Source organism: Zalophus californianus, chromosome 11, assembly GCF_009762305.2.
Source record: "Zalophus californianus isolate mZalCal1 chromosome 11, mZalCal1.pri.v2, whole genome shotgun sequence".
Taxonomy (NCBI): Eukaryota; Metazoa; Chordata; class Mammalia; order Carnivora; family Otariidae; genus Zalophus; species Zalophus californianus.
Window position 1 is genome coordinate 85,034,787 of NC_045605.1, and position 26,836 is coordinate 85,061,622.

At 44.0% G+C, this 26,836-nt stretch overlaps 1 protein-coding gene across 9 annotated transcripts in view; it reads right to left on the bottom strand.

Annotated features, from left to right (window-relative positions):
• Positions 1 to 490: 490 nt before the first annotated feature.
• The window catches only part of WT1 (WT1 transcription factor), a 97,314-nt gene continuing 70,968 nt past the window's right edge, over positions 491 to 26,836 (bottom strand). For 6 of the 9 annotated variants that reach the window (XM_035722783.1, XM_027579038.2, XM_027579040.2 and 3 more), the window contains 5 exons: positions 11,765 to 11,861; positions 8,661 to 8,811; positions 5,112 to 5,201; positions 4,414 to 4,506; positions 491 to 1,907 (listed from right to left, as the gene is read on the bottom strand). In XM_035722783.1, the coding sequence (XP_035578676.1) occupies positions 1,786 to 1,907; positions 4,414 to 4,506; positions 5,112 to 5,201; positions 8,661 to 8,811; positions 11,765 to 11,861 (553 nt within the window). In that variant the 3' untranslated portion in view covers positions 491 to 1,785. Of the gene's footprint in view, positions 1,908 to 4,413; positions 4,507 to 5,111; positions 5,202 to 8,660; positions 8,812 to 11,764; positions 11,862 to 12,085; positions 13,385 to 14,343; positions 16,537 to 26,836 lie in introns of those variants that run through there. The other 3 variants (XM_035722785.1, XM_035722786.1, XM_027579039.2) reach the window with 3 other exon arrangements.

Below are 26,836 nucleotides of genomic sequence, written 5' to 3' on the forward strand. Positions count from 1 at the left end.
TTGCTTTTAGACTCTGCTGCCCTGGAAAGTCTAAGCACTTTTCAACCTGCTGAGCTTATTTATAGCAACCACAGTTGACAACTCCTTGTGCTAGGTGTTCAGCCTATGGCCTCTTGACTGCAGTATGTACCGGTGAACTTTCCAGAAAAGACCAGTCATCATTAGCATCCCTATTCTCATTTGCTGACCTGGAATAACAAGTGATGCAAGGATAGCCTGATTAAAATAAACCCTCGAACGCGCTTCCCACCAAGCCATCCACGAACCCATCAGACCACAGCATGAGCACCATCACTTTACGACACTGGCTGGTTCCAGGAAGGATAATTGCCTTCTGAGGTTTGACAGAAAGAAACAGAGAGTAGGCAGGACGTGGATAGACTACACTAGTGATCATCGATGCCCGGTAGCATCTTCTTACCTGCTTAAGACAGTCTCAACTGTTCTTAAGGTTTGAACACAATGTAGCTGATAAAATCTTGCCACTTTCCTTTTGAATAGACTTTAATTGAGAGTGAAGTGAAAAATGCAGGTTACATTTTTAGTGTTATCATTGATACGTTGTAAGATCAACACCAAAACAGTGATGCATCTAACATTTATACATTTCCTAAGTTTAGTTGTCAAAGAGCAAATCATTATCAGATATATATATTTACACAGTAATTTCAAGCAACAGTAAATAATAAACACCCTCCTTTAAGCACACACATGCACACACACACACACACACACACACACACACACACACACACACACACTCAACCACCGTTAAACAATGGATTTCCTCACACTAGTAAGTCTCATTCTGTCACATACACTGGTAGACTCAAAGTTACTTAACAACAGTCTTAATCAGTGGAGATCCTGGACCAGCCCAATTTTCTTCTAGAATCACTTTAATTTTTACAACTTGAAGCCACATACCCATCGTGGTCTGTACACTCTAAGGACACCCCAGATGATAAAAATGAATTCCACTTCCTTTGTGTGAGGAGATATGTACATCTCTGAAGATGCACGTGATTACAACTCAAAAAAGTCGAAAATAAACAAAACCAAAATCTCAGATCTCCAAGGACAATTTCTCAACAGCATTGTGCTAATGTTAACATTGAATTAGTTGAACTGGAAGGTTGTTTTAGATTTTTCTGCAGAGGTACTGGTTAGTTCTGATTCTTTCTTCAGCTGCTAGAAACGCACACGTTTTTTAAGGTGCCTGGTAGCATTACATCCTGCCTTCCACGTTAGCGGCCTGCCTAACCTCCGGAATGTCGGATGGGACTCAGCCCCAGTGCCTTGCTCTCTGATTTATTTCTGGCTGTTAGTAAATGGAAACCATGGCAAAGTTTACATTAGCAGACACATACACATGCCCTGGCCTATAAATATTCTATGATGGAAAATGGTACAATGACTCCATTCCTAGTGAAAAGGAGTGTAAAAGGAGAAGAGGGGGTGGGGGGACATTATCAACAATGGCTTTTCTTACAGTGGAAAATCCAGACCAAATGGCAGAGATGGGATTTTAACTAACTGGACATTGTCAGCCACTTCTCCAGGGCCTCTGAGTCAACTAAAACAAGCCAAGCAGAGCCCAACGCCTCCGGGCAAACCTGGTAGGATCCAGTAGTACAGGCATCTTGTCTTGGAAGCTGGATGAAGAAGACCACCTGCCATTTCCTTCTCAGAGAGGTGAGTGAGGAGGAATTTTTAAGTCAGATTTGCAAGGAGTTCACACACTGTCCTGCCTGGGACACAGATGTGTTCCCCAGTCGGACCCCCTCAAAGCGCCAGCTGGAGTTTGGTCATGTTTCTCTGGTGCATGTTGTGATGGCGGACTAATTCGTCTGAGCGGGCAAACTTTTTCTGACAACTGGGCCACCGACAGCTGAAGGGCTTTTCACCTGTTGACACAATTACCAGTCAGAGACGCTTGCAGCAGAGAGACCGGGCACAAGTTCAACTATCAAATGCCCGAGTTAAATCATCCCAAGGCACCCACTCCCAATTCCCTCTAGTTCTTTCCCTAGGCTAACAAATCGGGCCCATTCCATGGGCAGCCTTGAAATGGCAGCACCTCTGCGCTCTTCAGGATTAAACTACCATAAAAAGTATGAAATATTATTAAGTCAGAGGACTGGGGAAATGGCAGGGAAGGAATGAGTCTAGTTCATCAAAGCGTCTGGGCAATTTGTATGTAATCGAGGGGAAAACATTTGTTTCAACCTTTGTTGTTAGACCGTTTTGTGAATTGCATAAATGTTTCCCCTCCACTGTCTTCCCAGGGAATTGGGCTTCACTGGGCTGCAGGGGCTCAGGATCATCACACTGGATATTACTGACTGATTGCCCTCCTATAGTAGAGCTGTGACTGTAGCTTTAATATCTCTGTCTGTGGAGATGTTCTGGATGGCCTGGGCATTTTTAAATAAGTCACTGATACCAGTTTGCAGGACATTTGCTTCTTTTACCTCAAAGTGTTGCTCAGAGCATAATCCCCGTTCTAGTTGAGGCATGGTTTTAAGATTTTCTTTTTCTTTTTTAGTTTTAAGATTTTTAACGAGCTTGCCAAAAGATCGAGACCACTCCATCCAAGGAGCTCTCAGAAGTTCCTTCCAAGCCTCATTCTGGACATGGAGGATAATCAGCATTTATGAAATGCCTAATATATGCCCAGCCATGTGCTGGGCATCATCTACATACATTATTTCATGTATTCCTTACAACAGCCCTGTAAGACAAGTATTAGTATCCCCACTCTGGAGATGAGGCTAGACGGCTAGAGAGGGCAGACCCAAGCAGGACTTAAATCCAGGTCTGTCTATTCCAAAGCCCATGCCCTTGGCAGTACCCCACCTCCCAGGCCTGGCCCTAACAGAGATCGAGCTGTGGCTTAATCCTAAGTAAAAACGCCACGGGAGCCAGTATCTGTACCATCGGGGAGATCTTCCCAGGGTATCACTGGTCCCACTTTGCCTCCTCTGAGAACTACTGGTTGGGACACACAGGGAGGAATGTCCCAGGGGAAGCACTGTCCGAGGGTCAGAACTGGGGGCTGATCAAATACAGGGTAAAACAGTCTGCCAGTGACGTGGGCCATTTTGTGCATATACAGATATGCATAGGGTTGGAGGAGGAGGGGGGCAGGATACAAGGGACGATAACTTCCTCACCAAATTATGAGCTCAGGACTAAGGAAAAGAAGAAACACGAGAGGCACCTGAGTAGGGCAGAAGAGATGCCCACCCCACCAACTCTGGGGCACAGGTACCTTGACCCTGTCTATAAACGGCAGCCTATTCAGGCTGAGAATCTGCAGCTGCACGGGGGCTCATGACCTCATATTTTCCCTCACCTCCCACTCACTGTTCCTCTGCTCTTCCTGATCTGGCTCCTGGCCGTCCACTCCAACCTCCAGCCATGCTGTCAAAGGTCATCTTCCAATGGACAAAGCCCAACCCTTTCTCTTGTTGGTCTTTACTCTCCTCAGTCTCCCAATGGCACTCAGCTTTGCTGACCTTGGCTCTCTTCCTGATTCCTATCCTCCCTGGGCTGTGAGATGAACCTACGCTCTTTCACCAAGAAAGAAGGCTGTGGGATAGGGTGGGCTGGGAGCAGAAGGAATTGGGTTTGCTTCTTACTAGCTTTGGGACTGTAGACAAGTCATTTCATCACTACATGCCTCAGTCTCCTCATCTGAAAAATGGGGATAAAACATGCCTACCTTCTTCTTCTTACAAGGAAGTATGTTGCAAAGATACAGCGAGATAACCCTAAGCCTTGGCCCTCCTTCCAAAGCTAGAAAATACACAACAAAGGTGGTGCTCTTTTCATTATGAATCACACCAAGCTTGTGGAAAAGCAAAAACTTTCAGCGACCAGTGAATAAATGTCCTGTTCTCCTCTCTATACTAGCACAAAGGAAATAATATCCATAGGCTGATATGAGTCTGGCAGAAACCATGTCTGCTCCTGGGACATTAACTTTTAGCCCAGCAAGGATTCAGGTCTCTGAAAATAGTGTCATGAAATGTGAGCTCTCGGAAGAATAAATACTTGGCTTGCGAGAATTTCTGCTGTTTGTAAAGTCGATAATCCAATCAAACTGAGTGACACAGTATAATGTAGCAAACTGGTAACAGTGGGGACCTAGCTCACCTCCTCCCTTCATTCTGGACATGCAGTAAAAGAGTGTTCTTCTCACATCTCCCTTCTGCTCTGTGGTCCCCACCCTATCCCTTCTGAAACAATGTTATTAGTTAAAGACAGCCATGCATTGTTCTTTCTCTCTTTAAACCTGCTCAGAACTTCTACACTCCTCTTTTCCAATCTCTCACATCACAAACAACTTCATTCAACAGTATTTTTAAAAAAATAATGAAAAATAAATGTGAAGAAAAGTTTACGCACTTGTTTTACCTGTATGAGTCCTGGTGTGGGTCTTCAGGTGGTCAGACCGGGAGAACTTTCGCTGACAAGTTTTACACTGGAATGGTTTCACACCTAAATGGACAGAGAAGGTCTAGCCGCAGCCCTAACAATGTGGGAGCGTAATGAGGCCCCGGGGCCAGCTTCCTGGAGGTGGCCGGACGAGCCAGGCATTTCCAGCCCCCTGGTGATGATGTCTGCCTCTCCCTCAGATGTCCCCCACGCCCCAGGCCTGGCACGAACCACCTGATTCCGCACAGTAATCCCTGATGACCTGCTTCTGTCTGGGGAACAACTATTCCTTAACCACAAACATCCAGCTTTCCACCAGAGTCTCGGCTGTGTCCAAGACTGAAAAAGTGAATCACACTCTACAAATTGGGTTGTGCTCTCCACCACCCTGTTCTTCACTGCTACTCGGTGTATCATCAGCACATGGCTAGTGGGATCCCACCGTTCTGCGGTTTGCAGGAGAAATGTGGGATGTTTCCTAGTCTTTTTTTTCCTTCAGAAAAGGAAAATCTCCGGGGGGGGGGGGGCGGGGAGAGAACATGATGATTGGGAAAAGCTAAGCAAATGGCTAAACCTCTCACATCTACATTCAACAATAAAGAAAATCACAAAATCAACTGCAACCCAAGAGAACATAACTGCCAGCAATGAGAAGTGAGCCTACAAACCTGTGTGTCTCCTTTGGTGTCTTTTGAGCTGGTCTGAACGAGAAAACCTTCGTTCACAGTCCTTGAAGTCACACTGGTATGGTTTCTCACCTTGGGGAAGACACATATGCCGTTTGAAAACGCTGCTGGAAATGGGGATCGCATGAAAGGCAACCTCTCCTACTGGGACTGAGGGATCCCCAAATACCTAAGGCATGCCGGTAGACCTTGTTAGCTGCTATGTGAGGTTCAAGGCCCTCCTGCACACAGGCTCCTGGACAGTGAGTGTAGAATGGGGGACTGGTTGTATGAGGATGGTCCCTAACCTCTGAGTTATAAGTGGATGGGAGCTCAGGTTCTGAAGTTGCACACTAGGGTCACATCCAGCTCTGTAACGTAAAGCTCTGGGTGAGGTGCCATTTCCTTACTGAGAAAGGGGGCCAATAATCTCACAAATTCAAAGGATTTATAAACAGATTGAACCAGGCCATCCACATAAAGGGTTTCTTTGCCCAGTGCCAAGCCCAGAGGCATGCTCCAAAAATACTGGTAGAGAATCTTTAGATAAATCATAAGCCAAAGAAGTCTTAACTCTTCAACTGAGTTGGAGGCAGAATTCTGCGATGGATAGGCCTTGGAGCTGGCCCCATGTAATAAGTGCTTTATGTTTTATGGCCTGAAGATTTGGTGTTCTCTGCTACTGACTTCTCATTTCTGGATCAAGCCTAAACAGCTCCATGGTTGTGAGACACTCAAGTGAAACCAGGAACCAAAGTATTAAGAAAGGTGTCGGTATTCCTTTATCCGAGAGAGGTCAGTAGTGGGATTGCACAACCTCCTGCCTCAGAAGGGAGAAGCCCCACCCTTGTCCTTGCTAGAGAAAGTTCAGCCAAACACTGGGAACGAAGCTCCATGAGTGCACTGAGACACCTTGGGCCTTCCCAACTTCTAATGAGAATTCTGAGTCACCGGTATTCTGGGATAGAGAGGAAGCCATCCCGGGGCCAGCTGTTCTTTCTGTTGCAGGGCCTGCCCTCGTTGTCTTTCCGGCCTCGTAGCCTCCTCTGTTCCCCTGATTAATCTGTATTCCTGCTATACCAGAGCTCACCATTCCCAAAATCTGCCTTGCGCTTTGCTCACACCAAATGCCCTTTGTCCCTATCTCCACATTCATTCCTCCCCGTCAAAAAGTCAACTGTACGTCCCTCACCAATGCCACCTGCTTCCTCAGCAATGCTTCTTGGAAATTTCATGTTCAGATTAAAAGCCCTTCTCTTCCTCAGTACAGAATGTATTACAGAACATCTAACATGGTAGGCTGTGTCCAGAGCTACCTTCCTCCAGGGGCTGGAAAATCCCGAGGGTAGGAGCCTTTCCTTCACTTTGTATTTGTATCTAGCCCAGTGCCTTATACTTAAACAGCCCTACTCAGTCGAATTTCTTTTCCCTGCCTTTCTGCTTCTGCTCCTTCTTTACCTTCCTCTACCGTACCCTACCGACCCTTTGATGGTTAGCCCAAGTGCTTCCTCCTTCTGGGATGACTTTAGCTCAAATCAGCAACTCTTCTCAGCTCCTCCAGCCTCTGCTTTAGTACATTGTCATATACTCTCTTAATCTGTCTTCATTTGTGTGTATCCTAGCTCCAAAACAGACCATCAACTCTTTGAGAAGGGGGTTTGTGACTTGGAGTTGAAAGCCATGAGCATGGGTCCTGCTTCCACTATATCCTACCCACCTGATAACCGGTCAATGTGTGGGGATTAAGTGGAATAATGCATGTAGAGAGTCTGGCACATAAAAAATATTTAATATAAAAGTACTTAATATAACAATTGTACTATTGTCATACGTAGATAAGAAAAGACTGCATTCTTTCAAGAAAAGGGCTGCAGGACTGTCAAATACCGGGCCACTCTCCTTGTCCTCTGCAAAGAAGAGCTTCTTAAAGCCTCCGGTGGATCTGGGGGTCATGGGTTACCACGCCCACAGCTTCCGCTTCACACAGACATCTCCCCCTCACTTCTTGCTAAGGGTCTCTTCCCCAGTCAAGCTTTCTACAACCATATTGCCTTCAGCGTATTCCCTTGCATTTCTCCGGCCACAATTTTACTTTATCGTTTTTCTTTATAACCCTCACAGATACTTTTCAAATGATCCCATTTGAAGAAACATGTGAAAATATACCAGGCCCTTAGTTCTCTCATCTTTAGCCTCGGAGCATGAGGTCTACTGAGTGCAAACTCAGGTTTGTTCTAGAACTGCATCCTCCAAACACAACTTAGCAAAGTCCAATGATCTGAAGAGATATGAATGCAGCTCGTTCTCTTCTTCAACTCCCCCAAAGCAAGATAAGCAGTAATAACAAAATAGTAAGGGTAATTCCAACAGTGAAACTGTCTTTCCAGTTACAGGGGGGAAAAAACCCCACCGGCTCCCCTATGGGAAAGCCTGTATTTCTCACTGCTTCCCTGCAATGGAGACCCAACCACACTCCCATCCAGGGCCCACAGGCCAAGAGCAAACATTTGTGAAATGGCTGTTCACACTCAACGTGGCCAACAACCAGACGAGGCCAATTCTTTCCCAGGGGAAGGTAGATCCCTTGACCTGTGGGAAAATCCAATTTTCCTTGACACATCATCAAAAATCATTTTTTTAAGATTGAAAACAAAAATTAAATCTACAAATCCATTTTCCCATTCCTATCTGGTTGGTTATTACTAACCCACACAGCTCACTTCTTCTTTGGACCATCTCTCCTTAAGTCTTATTGACCTTGCCCATCAATCTCTCAAAACAATCTGATTACCAAACTCCCAGAATAGGTCCTCTCTCTTCAGAGATGCTAACAGTTTTCTGATAGTTACACTATTGTTTATTCAGACTTATTGACATAAGGTAATATACTAGGTGCTTCATATCTAATGCCTTGCATTTAACTTGATTTAAAGTTAATCTAGACTCGGGACGCCTGGATGCCTCTGTCAGTTATGCATCTGACTCTTTAATTCCAGCTCAGGTCATGGTCTCAGGTCATGAGATCAAGCCCCACATTGGGCTCCATCCTCAGCATGGAGTTGGCTTGAGATTGTCTCTCCCTCTGCCTCTCCCCTGCTTGTTCTCTCTCTTTCTCAAAAAAAAGTGAATCTAGTCTTAACACTGGAATAAGATATGCATTACCAACTCCATTTTCCATGAGACAAAATTAAGTTCAAAGACAGGTTAAGTAACTGCTCAAGGTCTCACCACTTGGTTGTGAAGCCAGAATTCAAACACGAGTTAAGTCTCTTTAGTTCAGTGGAATTCTTTTTCTACCACTCTGCTCTGCCCTCCTGAAGACAGTTACTGAATTCTTTATTAAAGGATGGACAATCGGGGTACAAAATGCCCCTGCAGCCTTTCTTTTTTTTTTTTTTTTTATCACCTTGGCCAGACCTTTCAAAGCACTGCCTACTGTCAATCCAAGAAATTTCCTGTGTCCTTAGCAGTGTGACAGGCAGGAACAGGAGCTCTCGAACTACCCTTGCCCATAAGCCACGGGAAACAAGGCTGGACAGGGGACACACTTACCAGTGTGCTTCCGGCTGTGCATCTGTAAGTGTGACAACTTAAAATATCTCTTATTGCAGCCCGGGTAAGCACACATGAAGGGGCGTTTCTCACTGGTCTCAGATGCCGACCGGACAAGAGTCGGGGCAACTCCGGGCACACGTCGCACATCCTATGAGCAGAGTGTAAGAGAAATAGAGGCTTTAAGCCACATGTGAACATTCATGTCAGTCCCGAGGGGAAGTGAGCTTTAGAAAATACCCAAAGAAGGGATGACAGATATAAGACCTAAAACCACTCCCATCCATACCCCAGATGCCCACAGCAGACATCACTAATGGATGACGGGATCAGGACATGCTACAGTGCATCATGCCAACATCATTACTACTCATCAACCAGAACTGGTACTTCACTGAAGTTTGTTTGGGGTTGCTGATCCAGACGATCTAGAAAAGAAGTGCTGGTGACTGCAAGAGCTCCCAATCCATCCTGCCTCTCAGCTTTTCCACTTGAGGCAGTGAGGTCTGGAAATCCAAAGTCCCAGGATCTATTTCCTCCCACTTGGACACACGGCCACATGACCTCAGGCCCAGTCGGCCATGTATGGGGGGGAGTCCTTATTAGAGAAAAACATGGGATACTGAATGAACCCCAAACTGACCAGGCTTTCCAGGTGGGAGTAAGTGACAAGGAAGGAAGAGCCCCTGAGAATTGGGGGTTCTCTCTGTGAAGGGGCTGAAACCATCAGAGTCCAATAGTGTAGCCAGTGTAACCACTTAATAGAAAGACCAGAAAACACTGTGTCTGCCTTCCGGACACTTTCTATGTCCTTCACTGTTGATTCCCTTCACCTTGTGGGAATGGGTACGTGTATGGTCAGTTCTCCATGACAAGGTGCTAAGGGGACACAGAAACAAATTCTCCTTCCGGCTCTCAGGATCAATGACTCATGGACGGGAGAAGTGGGAGTGCCCCAGAGGCCACTGAATCCTCCTCATTCCCTTACAGATGTGCAACTCAAGACCAAAGTGCACATCCATGTTTTCTGTTAAGACCCAGAACTGCCTCTGAGCTTAACCCATCCTGTGCTCTGTGCATCTTCCACACCATGCTTATAGTCTAGATTCTATTTCGCACTGCCTTGCACTGTGAGATCTTTTTTGAAGGAGAAGTACTGTGGTGACATACAAATTTGCTGTTGATAGGCCAGAGGGTCTCAAGGTCAAAGGGTGGCGTAAATTTAAATGGCGAGCCAGCTGCGTCTGACTATCAGACTCTAGGAGAAAACGAGTCGGTGGTGAAACAACACCTGTGAGGTCTGGAGTCTATCAGCAGCCATGACAGTGAGTCTCACAAACTGGGCTTTGTGGAAAGGAAGGCAAAAGGGGCTTCTTCATTTCTTTTGGTTCAATCTAGATGCAGCACACACACCAACAGGATACAAAGTCGCGTTGTCAAGGTCAGTCAAGGACCCTGGTGGAGGATGCCAGGAGGAGAGACTGGGATGACTTCCTGTACCTCCATCAGATTTTGGCTTTTTGTCACCCTCACCTTTATTGTCACCCTTGGAAGGTTTGGGCAGAGGGAGCATGCTGTCCTATCACCATGATGCTCCTGGAAACATAAACCAGAACATCTCAGAGCTACCTGCGCCACACCTCATGTGGGGACCCGGCTCGCACACAACTTACTTCTAGAGTACTGACTATTCTCGTGAAAGTATCACTGCTGTCACTCATAAGTGAAAGTCACAAATGCAGACCCTTGGTAACCATGTCCGGTTCTGACCTCCCCAAAGAGGCTCTGCTGAGGTGGTCTGCCATGGACTTTCCCGAATTCTCCGAAACGTTTCCCTTTTTACTTTACTTCCCTCACTCTCCTTGGAGACCCCTCCCCCCACAAACTGTTCACGGCCCTCTGTCTCCCTAAGAAGCAATGCAACACGGTGCTTAAAAACAGAGGTCCCGGAATCAGACAAGACTCATGTCATGACTAGCTATGTGACTGTGGACAAGTCACGCATCTTCTCTGGACTTCAGTTTCCTCATCCGTAAAATGGACGTAACGGTACCCACCTATAAAGGCACACTGAGGACTAAATGGAAAAATAAAATACAGACAAGGAAGAACCTTAAATGCATATTGCTAAGTGACAGAGGTCAGTCTGAAGAGGCCACCGACTGTATGATTCCAACCGTACGACATTCTGGAAAAAGGCAAAACTATAGAGACAGTAAAAAAGATCAGTGGTTGTCGGGGAGGAGAGAAAGAGCGGAGAGATGAATAGGTGGAACACAGGCATTTTTATTTTTAGACAGTGAAACTATTCTGTACTATAATGTAATGGTAGATGCGTGGCATTATGCATTTAAGAAAACCCATGGAACCCCATGGCACAAAAAGCCAACCCTGATGTAAACTATGGACTTTTGTTAACAGTAATGTTTCAAAAAAATAATAATGTATCAATACTGGCTCATCAACTGTAACAAGCGTATCATACTGAGGCAAGATGTTAATAATAGGGAGGAGGGGGAAGAGGGAGGATCCAGGAACTCTCTGTACTTTCTGCACAATTTTTCCTTAAACCTAAAACTGCTCTAAAAAATTAAGTCTTTGAAGACAGAAAGCCCGTATATAAAATTCAGCACACTGCCTGGCATATAGAACGCATCCGGCACCCACACGGCGGTGCTGTTATTGTCATTATTTACTGTTATTAGTAGAACACTTGGCAAGAGAAGAGTCAGCTTCAGGCATTGGACAATGCAGACCAAGTCGAGGGTCTGACTTGGAAGCCAAGGGTCCAGGTCATTCGTTGCAAGAGCTGCACAGCCCACCTGGAAAGGTGAATTAACCAGTCAAAGGGAGAGGGATGGGGTTCTGCCAGAAGCATCTTGGACTGAGTCAGGAACAAGGCCGTGGTCACAAGGACCTATGGAGAGGAGGCTGTCCTCTCTGCCCTAGTGGAAGTGGAGAGGTCCCTATTGTCAAAGGAGCCTGTAATTAGGACCAGACTTGCCATGGCCACATGGCCATCAGCAGGGAAGAGAAAGGCTGTTGAGAAGGGAAAGAGGCATACAAGTCCCCTTCCAGCGAGGCCCCCCTCCCCGAGTTCTCACCTGAATGCCCCTGAAGACGCCGTGGGTGTGTATTCTGTACTGGGCGCCGCAGAGGATGGGCGTCGTGTGGTTATCACTCTCATACCCTGTGCCATGGCTGCAAACACAAAGAAAGGACAAGGCTCAGGTCGGTCCACAGGTACCATCTGGAAGTGTGCATCTGCAGCAGAAGGAAGGTTTTTAAAAAGCTCGCAGGACAAGGACAGTTGGCTTTTGCGTCCCTCCACTGGGACTACTCTGGAAACAGGCCTCTGTGAAGGGCGGGGCTGCTCAACCCTCGAGTCCCCACCACGAAGCCCTCCCTCATGCTCAGGTTCTCACAGGCTGGTCGTCTGGGTCTATGCCTCTCAGACAAGCTGGGAAAAGTCACAGTGGCAGGATTTCATCCCCAGCAAGTTGTTTACCATCTAGCCAGCAGGACTGACAGCTGGGAATATCTCAGGAATGAGCAGATACCTCAAGTTCCACATTAAGTGCAATGGATTTTTGTCGGCACATCATGACTCAGTTTTTACCAGATAGCACCAAGAAAGTGATGACAAAGAAGAAATGGCACATTCTCAGAAGTGGGGATTACACATCTGTGGCCCTGCTGCACTTAACCTACAGATCAGTTTTCCAGATCAACTTAACTCTTTGCAGGCAACCCGTGGTGTCAGTGGACGCTGGATAATCCTACCCAGCATTAGACTGGCTAGTCCTCTAGTTGGGGCTCAGGTTCATCTTGGGCTGCCAGCGAGAGCAGAGGGCTGTGGAATGCTGAGAAGAACAACTTGGAAGAAGTGAAGACTCGACAAGTATTCTCTCCTTTAGGTAAAAGCTGGTATCTATTCTGCTGCTCTTTTACTTCCAAATGAGGCAGAGTAAGGATTCTTAGCTACATGGGAAGCACGTTATAATCACATCTAGAATCAGCACAGGGAGCTTTTATGAAATGCCTCTGTAAAATGGTGCAGCTGCTTTGGAAAATGTCTGGCAGCTCCTCAAAAGATTAGACCTAAAGTTACAATATGACCTAGAAATTCTACTTCTAGGTATATTCCCAGGAGAAATGAAAACATGTATCTACAGATAAACTTGTACACATTGTTTATTAGCAGCATTACTCATAACAGCCGAAAAGTGGAATCAACCCAAAGGTCCATCAGCTGATGAAGGGATGAAGGAATTATAGTATCTTCATAAAAGGGAATATTATTTAGCAATAAAAATGTAGGAAGTACTGATACATGATAATGTGGACAAACCCTGAAAACAGGCTATGGGAAGAAGTTGGCCACAAAGGACACACCTACTGTGTGATTCCGTTTACACAGAATGTCCAGAACAGGCAAACTCTGTAGAGACAGAAAGTGGATTTGTAACTGGCTGCCTAGGCCTGGGGAAGTTGGGGGGAATGGGGAGTGACTGCTGAAAATGTCCTAAAATTGTGGGAATGGCATGCAACCCTCTGAATACACTAGAAACCATTTATTTGTATACTCCAAATGGGTGAACTATTCGGTATGTGGAATTTATAAAGCTGCTTTACAAAATTAACTCTGGGGAGTCATGGGGTCCATGCACTGTTTCCCCTCCCCTCAAGCCTCCAGGTGTAATTAACTTGCTGTCAGGGCTGAGAACCTCCGCCCTCTGCCTCTGTTACTCTAGAGACGCCACGGGTCCCAGTGTAGAAGGCAGGTAGCTTGGCCGATCGGCCCACTCCAGCTGAGGGTGTGCAGAAACCCTGGGGCTGGCTCCCCTCCACTTCTCCAGGGGAGAGAATCCCAGCAGGGGAAGGGTGTCTGCCAGGATGACTGACTTGTCCACACGTCCCACAGCCACAGCAGCTGTGGGGTTTCACACTGAATTCTGGCTCCAAGCATTTTAGAAACAACTGCCTGTCTGCCTTGCAGAGAGCAATGATAGCCGTTTGGGGAACTGAGTGGCAGTTCTGCTCGACTGAACTTACTACACTTTGTCTCCATATCCTCCAGGTGATTTCTGACATATCTGGGGGTAGGGGGAAATGTCCCGAAGAACTAAACCGGGGTTAAACATGCAAGAATTGGAAAGAAATGCCAAATCCAGATAACATCTGCCTCTCTGGACCTTAAAATGTAGTTGCCAAGAAAGAGGCCTTGTCTGCTTTCCTTACAATCATGCTCTATAGACCGTGAGGACGCCAAGAGCTGATGACAGTGGCCATGTGGTAGCAGAGAGAGGACAGGACAAGAAGGATGCTGCCAGAACATTCTGCCTTGAAGGCTGTGAAGAGATGCTGCCTCTGCTCAGTTTAGTCGCTGCATGGAGCCAAAGGTGACACATTTTCTAAGGCTGAGGGATCTCTAAGGGACACGACAGAAATCTGAATTACTTTAAAGTTGTGCTATCAAAGGGTAAGAATTAGGAATCTCTTATTTTGGCAGCTAATAGCTGGATGTGATGTTATTTGGGTTCCTGGCAGGCATAGGAAATAGGCTTCCCTCAAAATACTTGTCCCAGGAAAGGAAGTGCTGCCCCACTCACCGGTAATGACATGATCCTCAGAGCCAGATGCAGCCAACACACAAAAGAAGCAACCAGAAACAAGACTGTACCTGCCAAATACGCCCTTTGCTTCTTCTCCCAGGTCCATGAATAAAAACTACAGCTGGGCCCTGCCTGCCGGCGTTGGCGATTCCAGAAGACAGACGACACATCAGTGCAATTCCACACTCGGAAACCCTGCAAACCAACACCCTTCCCCGTGTGGTCTGCCCAAAATGCTGAGTACAACCCACAAGCATTTCATATGGTGACCACTCTCTCTGGGTAAGTGAAGGAAAGCAGGTTGGTGGTCTTGGGACCATACACTAACAGAGGGAGAAAAGTCATCTACTGCAACCCTCATTCCAAACTCCTGTAGCTTGTCGTCAACAGCTGGAAATACAACTGCTGGCAAGTTTTTAAGGCAGCCCATTCCATTGGGGGAGGGCTTTAATCGTGAGGAAATGAGGAAAGGCCTTTCTAAGCCCAGCTAAAGTCGGTCTCTTCCCTTCTGTCTTCTGGAGAACCGCAGAGACTGTGTGCTTTACAGCCATCTCTGTGGGTCCCCTCTGCTCTGCGGTAAACTCGGCCTCGGAGACAGAGACCAACTTGCTCCTCTCTGTATCCTCTCAGCCCGGTGACTGAAGGCGCGTAGTCTATAAATGTTCCACGAGAAGGACTGCATCTAACTCCTCTTCCACATGACAGTCCTTCAGGTATTGGACCAGGTAGAGAGCTGTGGTTCTCTCAGTGATTATGACATAAACTGGTGTCTGATTCCTTTCCTATCTGCATCATCCTCTTCTTGACCCCCTTCCTTTGTTAATTCTCTCTCAACATGTGGGCTCGAAATGGACCCCAGTGCCCCCAGGAGAGTGCTACTATAAGGGAGCGGGGGGAGGAGGACCATCCGTAAACACAAAAACCTTAAGAATTGGGGGTGTACCATAAATGCCTTCCCCAAAGGGATTCCACTGCCAATTTTTCAAAATCAGTATGCTAGTCAAACACAATGCATTAGGCTCACAGGCTGTCAGGGCTCAATGAACACATCTAAGGGCACATCACTTCTTATCACTCAGGTCACGATGGTCCTCAGTCAAATAGAATCCTCAATGTCCAAGCATGAACCACCGTTAAGGCACGTATCTCCAACCTTGAGCTTGAAGATACGATTTTTTTAACTGCAGTTCAAGACTACACATTTATCCTTCAAATTCCATTTTATTTCTTTTAGCAAGTCATCCCCAACTGTTGAAATCTTTTTTACTCAATTTGGCTTCCAAAACATTTGCTTTCCATCCCATTTCATATTATCTCTACCTTTGAAAATCACCTTTTCGGTGATTTCATTTTTAAAAAAGGGAGGGGGAGGATATTCCTTGCTGTTGTGGGGAACTATTATATTTACAATGCACATAATCATTTGCTAGTATCAGGAAGTGATAGGATTCTAAAAGTTCTCTCTGTGAGGCAACCTGGGGGAAGCCATCATAGAGAATCTAGTCATTTGGATGGACAACTGTTATCAGCAGGACTTAATCTGAGACAGATTGGCTCAGAATGATGGTGGCTGCCATTGGAACAACAGACCCAGCTACTAGCTTAGATGGTCAAGTAAAGCCAAGCTTTTCCTCCAAGAGAATTAGTCTTAAAAAGTTCCACTGACTATGCTGTAGATGAACCAAATAGGAGTGAAGGCAGAATTTTTAGAGGTCTGGGGCCATAAAGCCTTCTAAGAAGGGCAAGGAGCTACCACCCAGTGAAGAGATTTCTGGAGCCAAAGATGCACTTTCCAAATAAAGCAATCACAAAGCTCTGGACAGTTGTGGGGTAAAAATTTATCATGACCCAGAGACAAGGTGTTATTATTCATGGAGCAGCCCTAGGATGGAGTGTGAATCCCACCAGACTGAGCAATCAAGAGACCCAAACCTCCGTAGGGTAGAAATGTTTACAGTGGCTAGATCTACCTTCCTACAGAGATAATGAGGAGGAAAGTAAGTACTCTGCTCTTTCAGCCATGGACCGGCAATTATATGAACCAGGTGTTGCCAGATCTTTCCATTTTCCAGAAAAGTCAGAAATCAAGATTTTTATATGGGATCACTTCAGCTATAAATTCTGGCAAATGGGGCGCCTGAGTGGCTCAGTCGGTTAAGTGTGGTTAAGTGTCCAGCTCTTGATTTTGGCTCAAGTCATGGTCTCGGAGTCATGAGATCAAGCCCCACATCAGGCTCCATGCTCAGCAGGGAGTCTGCTGGAGATTCTCTCCCTCTTCCCCCCGCCCCTGCTCTCTTTCAAATAATCAACCAAAAATTCTGGCAAATAACTGAGATTTTATAGAATCACTGTCAGATCAGACAAAATATCTCTGGCCTGAGGGCCACCAGATTGCAGCCTCAGGTTTAAAGGTTGTGCAAAGAAGTTTAAGCTACAAACTGGAAAATTCCATCTTGGTTTTGTTGCCTCCTTCCACACGGCAACAAAGTAGAGGTGGGGAAGCACCTGATGCTTTGAAAACTGAATATCAGAACCTTCTAAACTCTTGAAAGCTTAAAAAGAAGCTACTTGTACAGCAGACACGGCCAATGCCATGAGGACAAAATCCAGAAGCACTTATCATCTGCAAGTATCAGTGGTTCGCTCTAAATTTCATTGGCCCACTTGCAAGTAGGTTTAAACATTGAAGCTATAGGCAGAAAAGTGTGAATTCCAGCAAATCAGTTTCCTATAGCTGCTGTAACAAATTACTACAAATCTGATGGCTTAAAACACAAATTTATTCCCTTACAATTCTGGAGATCAGAAGTCTAAAATCAGCCTCCCTGTCCTAAAGTCAAGGTGTGGACAGGGCTATTTTCTTCTGGAGGCTGAGGGGAAAAGCTCTTTCCTTGTCTTTCCCAATTTCTAGAACTTGCCTGCATCCCTTGGTCCCTTCTTCACATTATTCTAACCTCTTGCTTCCTTCATCACATCCCCTACAACTCCTCTGTAGTCAAATCTCCCCGTGTCTTCTTCTTATAAGGACACTTATTACATTTAGGGCCCACCCAGATGATTCAGGATGATCTCCCCATCTCAAGATCCTTAACTTAATCACACCTGCACAGTCCTTTGTGCTATATAACGCATCATTCACAGGTTCCAGGAATTAGGACTTTGATATCATTGGGGGTCATTATTCAACCTCCCATACCAAGAGAACCAGACTTACTCAGTTTCTTGCAGATACATCTGAAAGAGTTAAATTAATCTGGATCCTTTATCTCCAGATTAACCTAGAAGATTAGTCCAAAAGAGAAATAGCAACTCCCCATCGGACCATTATAGCATCAAATGAGACTAGGTTAGTAAAGCACACTGCTCGGCACATGACAGGCCCTCAATAAATGTTCACTGGGACTTAATAGTAAGACCTGCATTTTACAGCAAAGAATATTAAGATTTAAGAAGACACTGAGTTATCTGCCCAAAGTCAGAGAGAAGGCAAGTGGCAGAGATGGGGTTTGAGTCCAGGTCAGCGCGGCTCTCTTCCTTCCAAACTAGCTAGGCAATTCTGGTGGAATAAGCCCATCCTGGGTTCACTTCTACCATCAAGACCCTTGACTAATTCCCAGCTCTTTTTTCTAGTGGCATGAATGAAATTCGGCTTGCTGAAGGTTTAAAATGTCGTGGGAGTGGGTAGGATAAGAAAAGGCGAGCAGTCAGGAGGAACAAGTCAAGATACTCTTCAGGACACTCAAGCTTCTACTCTGAGGCATAACATTCATTCTGGTATAAGGAAAGCACAAAGCTAGCTGATGGAAATGGCCTACTTTCATGCGACAGAGTAACAATCAAAACTGAGCACAATTTTTACAAAAAAAAAAAAATTCTTTCCACCTAACAGGGAAAATAAGCTGAGCAGAAACAGTTATCAGTAGAGCCTATGCCGCGTCATCCCTGGTGGCGGTGTGGGCTGTCCATTTTCCTAAACAGCTTTAGGATGCATAAAAATGTATCCTGAGAAAGTTCGCTTTTCCTAGACAGCTTTAAAATACATAAACACGTGTCCTTCGAGTTTGCAAAAAAGAGAAGAATGTCTCTTATATAACACAAATTATGAGCCCTCTTCATGCTAAAAACTTGTACATCGAGGTCTGGCCCAGAAAAAAACTTGATGTTAGAAGAGTAGCTTCTCTAGAAATGATTAATTTTGATATTCCACAGGCACAACAAGATTAATAAGAAGGAATTGAGGTTTTACAGATGAGGAAAACCAGAGCTGCCCTGAAATCCCTTATCAACAGAAGAGGAAGAAAGAAAGAAAAGAAAGAAAGAAGAAAGAAGAAAGAAAGAAAGAAAGAAAGAAAGAAAGAAAGAAAGAAAGAAAGAAAGAAAGAAAGAAAGAAAGAAAGGGAGAAAGAGAGAAAGAGAGAAAGGAAAAGAAAGAGAGAAAGAAGGTAATTAGCATTTGATACAAATATTCAAAAAGGGGAAACCTCCACCTGTGACTTCTCTCTCCCACCTCTAGTCCTTGGCCAGGTGAGCATCCCCCCCATCTTCACCTCTGTCTTCTCACCTCTGCAGAGTTAAGCAGGTTGAAGGAAAGCACCTGGGAAAACTTCAAACTCTTGCATATCCAGAAAATGGAATTTACCCATCAACCCCTCTTCTCTGTCCATCCTTGATACTCAGGCTATATCTATGAGATGCTTAAATGCTTGATTCCTTTTGGTATTGGAAATAACACTTTGCTGCAAGCCTTGAGAACCATCACCCCTGTCTAGTGGGCCACTTTTGAGGGAAAAGGGTATTGGAACCATGTTCAAAGAGTGTGCATCCTTAAAGGTCAAACACAAGAGAGGAGGCTAAACACACCACTCTTGCTAAAAAAAAAGAAAAGAAAAAAAAAGAACCCAAATCTAAGCAAGCCTCCAGATCTAACTACCTATTTATAGGCAATACAGGGGATGGAAACCTGAAGTTAAAAGGCTGTAAGAGCAATCTGCTGAATCCAGATTGGAAGATACTCCACTGGCCAAACAACTTGCTGTCTCCAACTTATCAGTAGCATGAGAAAAAAAAAAAAAAAAAGAGGAGTTAGGGGTTAGAAGGACAGTTATAGCATAAAAGAGACTTAAGAGAGGACAACCAACAAAATAAAACCAAGCCCAATGAAACAAGAAGCCTCTGCACAAACGCTCAGCATTCACAAAGATGCACCATGCATAGAGATAGTTGGACTTGAACTAGAGGACTTGGGGCCAAAAGAACAGGAACTTCCCCCAGGAAGCCTTAGTGGTCACACCAGAATTCGTAGGTTGAAAAGCTTTACTGAATGAAAATCTAATTTCCCTGTAGCCAGAGTATTTTCAGAACTCACTTTCATATCCACTTAGAAGATCTGACTTGGGAAAATGAATATATATTAAATTCTCTTTCTGCACAAAATCAGAGGTGGTGGCAACCTAGCACAATCACCTCTAGCTCAACATGAATGCTATTTTTATTCTCTGCCTGAATGTGACGTGCTAAGGGCGATATTTAAATAAAATTCTGCACAGACATCATCAGCAAGGCCTTTTAGCCATTCTCTTTTCTTTGTGTAATTTCATTGTTTATAGTGGGAATATAACAAATCAATGGGAATATATAAAAGCCAAAGGATTATTCTGTTCCTGAGAATATACAAATGATGGCAGTTTCTTTTATGAATCCAGCACAGAACCTAGAACTTAAAAATGAATCAACCAAGTTAAATTTGATTGAACTTAAAAAACAAAAACAAAAATATAAGGAATGTCTGCAGTCTGCTAGTTCATGGTATAAAATTCCTCCAGAAGTATAGTCTACAGAAAACAACCAGCTATTTTTTTACTCAAAAAATCTGAGTCTTCCTCCTCCCCTCAGGTGTTTCATTTCAGTTCAGATCTCAAGAAAAAGATGCATTTTTGACTTTTAACAAAAACCTAATCTATCTGGTGTCACTTTTAACTAAAAAGTATACTATGACAACTCTAACTATTGTATCTTTTAATGAGTGCTTTTCTCATGAACATTAGAAAGAAGGCTCCATCCTTCATTTATTCTCTCTCCAGGTATCATACATCCCTATAGGCAAATAGCTCTGAAGTTATCTGGAGGGGAAAAGGGCTCATGCCACTTTTACTTTTACTAACTTTGATTTATTTATTTATTTTTAAAGATATTTATTTATTTACTTACTTACTTATTTGAGAGAGAGAGAGAGTAAGCGGGAGGGAGAGGGAGAGAGAATCCGAAGCAGACTCCACACTGAGCAACACAGAGCCTGATGTGGGGCTGGATCCCGCAAGTGCAAGATCATGACCTAAGCTGAAACCAAGAGCCAGACACCTAATGGACTGAGCCACCTGGGCGGCCCCTAACTTTGGCTGTTTTAATTCTCTATTGAGTATTTCTTGTTCTGCCCACTCCACATCCATCCCACCTTCCTCTGGAAACAGGGCCCTTTTCCTTTCCACTTTTCTTCCTCAGATTCCAGGGGTAAGGACATGCTCAGGACCTGGCCAATCAGATCACTGAATTCTCCAGCCACATGACCCAACCCGGGCCAGTCAGAGCCTTCCCTGGGTCTTTTGTTAAAGAACCAATAGAGAGGTATTCTTGTCAGGCCCAAGAATGTAGATGCCCAAAACCAGAGCTATTTTTGTTACAATGGAGAGAGCCTGTCTGGGAAGGCAGCCAGCACAGAAAACAGGAGAGACAAGAGACAATGAAACTGTTCTAATGACATCGTCTGAGCCCCTGAATCCAGACATGGGGTTTTAAAATACAATACAGTTGAGATACTAAATTTAAATTTCCCCTTTGACCTATGCCAGTTCAACTGGGGTTCTACCACCTGCTATAGAAAAAGTCTTGATCCATACCTAATCTAGCAATTACCCAAAAGTCACTGGATTTATTTCTTCAGGGAATTTCTCAAAACATGGTATCTATAAATGATTACTGGTCCCTTCAAAGTATTACCTTCTGGAAGATGCCTACTGGTTCTAACAATGCTATCATTATGAAAACCTAGTTTGTATTCCTCTTTTGAAAGTTTCTTTATAGTCATGGCTCCTTTGTCTTCACTTCACTTCTCATGCAACCTGGTCATCAGCTGCTGTTTAACAGGGGACACGAGCTGCATGGGTAACAGCCTGACAACAACGCTTGTATAAATCAGCCCTTATGAACCACTGAGACTTCCTCACCACTCGAAACAGTACACAAACCTCCTCCAAGTGACATTTTCCCTCCTATTTAACATTCAGAGCAGAGCTAAGAGATATTTTAAATATTTAAATCCAGTTTCTTAGGGCACCTGGGTGGCTCAGTCGTTAGGCATCTGCCTTCGGCTCAGGTCATGATCCCAGGGTCCTGGGATCGAGCCCCCATGTCCATGTCAGGTTCTCTGCTCAGCAGGAAGCCTGCTTCTCCCTCTCCCACTCCCCCTTCTTGTGTTTCCTCTCTAGCTGTGTTTCTGTCAAATAAATAAATAAGACCTTTAAAAAAATAAATCCAGTTTCTCACAACAGTTTTGGAGAGAACACAGTCCAAAACCTCCACAATTTTACTGGCCCCTACCACTCGGAAGATGATTTTTCAGCATGACTTTCATTCCTGCTTCAACACACACACACACACACACACACACACACACACACACACACAGGAACTGTATTTTCATAGACCATCTCAATCAGACCATATAAGAAATCTCTGGATCTCTCCTTACATGTGTCTGGTCTTGAGGTGATGGCTTATCAGAATCCCAATTTCATCTAACTCACTGGGTTCGCTGTTCTCACAGACTTGGCTCTCTGGCCGGAAACTGCTGCTAGATACCAAGAACATCTGTCGAGATCCACATGAGACAAGCCCTGCCCAGGAAAGATGGAGCAGGTGCTTTGCAGCCTGGATTCCTAAAGGCTCCTACCCAGCTTGCTTGTACACTCTTGAATCTGAAAAAGTTTACTCAACTATGCTCAATTACATAAAAAAAACTGTCCTCCCTAAAACACCAGGATCAAGCACGGGGGCTCTTAAGATTAAGATGTCCCCTGCTTCTCCAGTTGAAACGGAGGCTTGCAGGTGTGAAGGCTGTGTGCCTAATCATCTTTTCCACAGGTCCCACCCTCCAAACGAATGTTAGTAACACCACAGAGTATTTCAAGGTGAAGACACAAAGGAAAATCCTTGTAACATATTCATGGAATCACACTCATTCTCAAAGAAATTTTGAAGCCAGAGGCATTACTGCTAAAAAGTTCTGAAAAGGAAGAAATTCAAAATGGAGACATCTGACACAAAACAAGACTTGAAAAAAATGTTGAGGAATGCCATCCACGTTCTTTTAATTTTTTTAAGATTTATTTATTTTAGAGAGAGTAGGGGGAAGGGCAGAGGGAGAGGGAGAAAGAAACCCAAGCACTCTTGGCACTGAGCCCAGGGCCTCATGCGGAGCTCGATCTCATGACCCTGAGATCAGACTTGAGCTGAAACCGAGAGTTGGATGCTTAACTGACTGCACCACCCAGGCACCCCTGCTATCCACATTCTTGAAGAAAGGGTTAGCTCTTTTTTCCAAAAGTCAATCTTCTCCAAAATTAATTTTTAAACCTGGTGCAATCCACTCAAAATTCTAATTGAGACTTAAAAAATAAACTTGTTGTTTTAGAATTATTTAGATTTACAGAAAAATTTCTAAGATAATATAGACAGTTACCATATATCTCATTACCAGGTTCCTCTCTTACTCACATCTTACAAACAAATGCACAAATAAGTGCATTTGTCACAATTAACAAACCAATATTGACAAAGACTTTCTTTTTTCTTTTATTTTGTTTTTAGAGAGAGAGTGCCTGTGCATGAGCAAGGGAGGGAAGGAGCAGAAGGAGAGGGAGAGAGAGAATCTTAAGCAGGCTCCACGCCCAGTGTGAAGCCAGATGGTGCTGAAATCATGACCTGAACCAAAATCAAGTCAGACGCTTAACCAACTGAGCCACCCAAGCACGCCAATAAAGACTTTTTTTTTTGAAATTAACAAGATGAACCTAAAATTCATCTTGAAGAATAAACAAGAGATAATAGCCAGAATTAGTTTGAAAAAAGAAATACAATGCTAGGAAAGTTTTCGATCAGATATTTAAATAGTCTATAAAATTATAGCTAAGAAAATAGTCTGATACTTGGCAAAAAGAATCAGACTGATCAAAAGAAGAGGGTAAAGCATCTAGAAATGGACCCAAGGAATTTGACAGGTTCCAAGGATTGATAAAGAAAATATTTGAAGTTAATGACAAAAGACTGGATTGTTCAAAATAGTTTGGGGATACTGGCTAGTCCTCTAGAAACAAATCAAGGTGGAATCAAATTGCCAAATAAATTCAAGATGAACTAAATGTTTAAATATAAAAAGTAAATTTAAAAAAATACCAAGGAATACCAATAAATAAGAAATTTTTTTTTTAAATCTTGGGAAAATCCTTTTAGACATGACACTAAAGCCAAAAACTTGAAACCATAAAACAAAACTGATCACTTTTACTATAAAAGTAGAAATTTCTGACAGGAAAAAACAAAACCATTAAGAGACAAAATAAAATCAGAGAAAATACTTGCAGTACATAGGACAACCAAAGGGTTAATATCCTTTTAAACAAAGAGCCCTTGCAGATCAACAGTTATTGGATGACCTATCCCAGCTCTTAGCTACCCAGTGGCCAGTTACCCATCCATGGAGCCTCTTCTCTCTCAAGGACAGTGTTCCAGCATATTCTATCCTCTCCCACCAACTTTTTCCCTTCTTGATCATTCTCATCAGTAAACAAAAAGGCAGGTACTTCTCTCTAAATATAAATAAATAAAGCAAGACACTAACCAACCACCTTCTCCTGACATTTATCCTCATTGAGCTAGAACCCCATTTCTTTGCTCCTTTTTGCAGCAAAACTCCATGCAAGCGTCTTTGTACAAGTGTCTCCGGTTTATCCCCTCCTGTCTTAAACCCATCTCTATCAGGCTTTCCACCTCTCCCTCTAATCTTCCCAGAGACAACTACAGTCACTAGTTCAGTAAATGTTTCCAGGAGTTTCTCTCTGCAGATATAAACACATCCTAATAAAAATTAGTGATCACTGGGTGGTAAAATAACAGATACCTCTTTTCCTTTATGATATTTTGGTACTGGTTTTATGTTTTAAATACATAATAAGCCTGTGTTACTCTTATAATTAAGGGGTAAGACTTGTTTTCATTTTGATCAAGTCACCATCTGAGCCTTAGGAACATTATATGTGTGGCTTTGCTTTTAAAATAAAAAGTTAGAGGGCACCCGGGTGGCTCAGTCGGTTAAGTGTCTGCCTTCGGCTCAGGTCATGATCCCGGGGTCCTGGGATGGAGTCGGGCATTGGGTTCCCTGCTCAGTGGGGAGTCTGCTTCTCCCTCTCCCTCTACCCCTCCCCCCTGCTTGTGTTCTCTCTCAAATAAAAAAAATTCTTTAAAAAAAATAAAAATAAAGAGTTAAAAATAAAGCTAGAGTAAATGAACCTTTTTAATTTAGTAAGAAAAAAAACTACTCAAATATGCAACAGACCCTCAATTCAGAGAAGTGTTTAGACAGATGACTTTTTACTAGTGTAGCTTCCATGTCAATATTTTCCTAGCTGGAGGTTATGATTTTTTTCTTGGGTAAATAACAGGAAGAAGGATTCATGGTGAGTAGAGGGTCTCAGAAGGGTACAAGAGGGAATCACAGACATGAGAGGTACAAAATATTCCTTTAGGTCATGAAAGACATCCTCCACACATCTATTATACTTCTCCCCCTCCAACACACACACACACACACACACACACACACACACACAGACACCTTTATCGACAGGCTAGAATCCTACTTCATCTTTCTGTGCTGAGTCCATCATCTTCCTCACATCCATCTTGGACCCTTCACCACCACTTTCCTCTACTTGGTCTCTTTGTTCTTCTGATCTGAACAAACCTGTTATTTCCCCTCACCTTTACAAGATGAAAATGATTCCTTGCTTAAAAATAGAGACATAGTGTGGAGATGATGTCTATAAAGCCCAATGTAGTTTTTTAAATGAAATAGTTTTTAACAAGTTAAGAATATTTTCAAAACACTCTCTTGATAGTTGAAATACAGAACTTGGCAATGGCTTACAGAAGTTGAAGCCCAATCATTTGCTATAGAAAAGAAAAGGACACAGATGTGTATGTCCGCATAGAAAAAGGTCTAGGGGCCCCTGGGTGACTCAGCTGGTTAAGTGTCCAACTCCTGATTTTGGCTCAGGTCCTGATATCAGATTATGATATCTGTGAGACGGAGCCCTGCTTTGGGTGCTGGTGTGGAGCCTGCTTTGGATTCTCTCTCTCCCTCTGTCCCTCACCATGCCCCACCCCAAAAAAGAAAAAAGTCTAAGTGCATGCAACATAATATTAACAGTAATTCCGTCTGAACTACTGGGGGAGGGGGCAATTTCCTTCCCTGTATAGTTGTATTTTCTAGGTATTCTATAATTTATATGCATTACTTAAATAACTTAAAAAGTTACATATATTAGTTGAATACATGCCCAAAGAGAAAGGTGAACAGCCAAGGAGAGTTGAAACAAGTAGCGTGGAAGTGAGAATTGAGGGCAAAGAAATTAAGTCCAATCCAGGTGTGAGGAACAGGAGACACAACTCAAAATCAGTCTCCATCCCCACCCTGCCAACCCAGGAGTCCCGTGTTTGTCTTGGCAGTATGGCTAACAGATCCAAGTGGAATCCAAGGGAAGACCAAGAGCCACTTTCCTGGCATAAAGGTAACCATTTTTAAAAAGAGAAATTAACAAAATTTGCTGGGGGTGGAGCTGGAGGATTTCACTCAGGAATGCTGATATTCACAGAACTATTTCTCTCCACCTTTGCTCTGCATCCCAAGCTCCAGGAGCCACTTAAAAGCAGGCTATCTATTTTCAAGAAGTAAATCTTTTGGATGAATACCTTATGTTTATGAGCTGGAATGGGAAGGTGCTGGGCTGTGTATCGGAACTCCCAGCCAGAGAAGACAGTTATCTCTTTTGGCACAGGTTCTCAGGGATGAGACCATGTCTAGCAGGGATTTTCTCCAGATTCGACAGCCTTGGCCCTACCAAAACGCATGTCTTTGTTTTCACCATACATCAGTCATCGTGAGTCTTTCGTTTTTCCCTTCAACCATCCACAGGTCAAATACTGTGTGTTCCCAACAGTCTGTGAACTTCTTGGACCAGCAAAGGGACATTCATTCTGCTCAGCACTCCTTTAACATTTCTATTGTGTTCGATTTCCCACTCCCCCTGCCCAACTCCCCAGAGAATAACTTCTTCCTTGTTTTAATAACTTGGACCACAGTCAAGGTTGATGTGTTACTCCATTTTGCAGGATATTTTCTTCAGAAGAGACAAAACAGAGACTAACAGAGTAGCTGTGGCTTGTGAGCAGCTTTAGTAAATCAGTGGCCGTTAAGAACACACGGGAAAGGCTTTTAGAGAAGTAAAAATC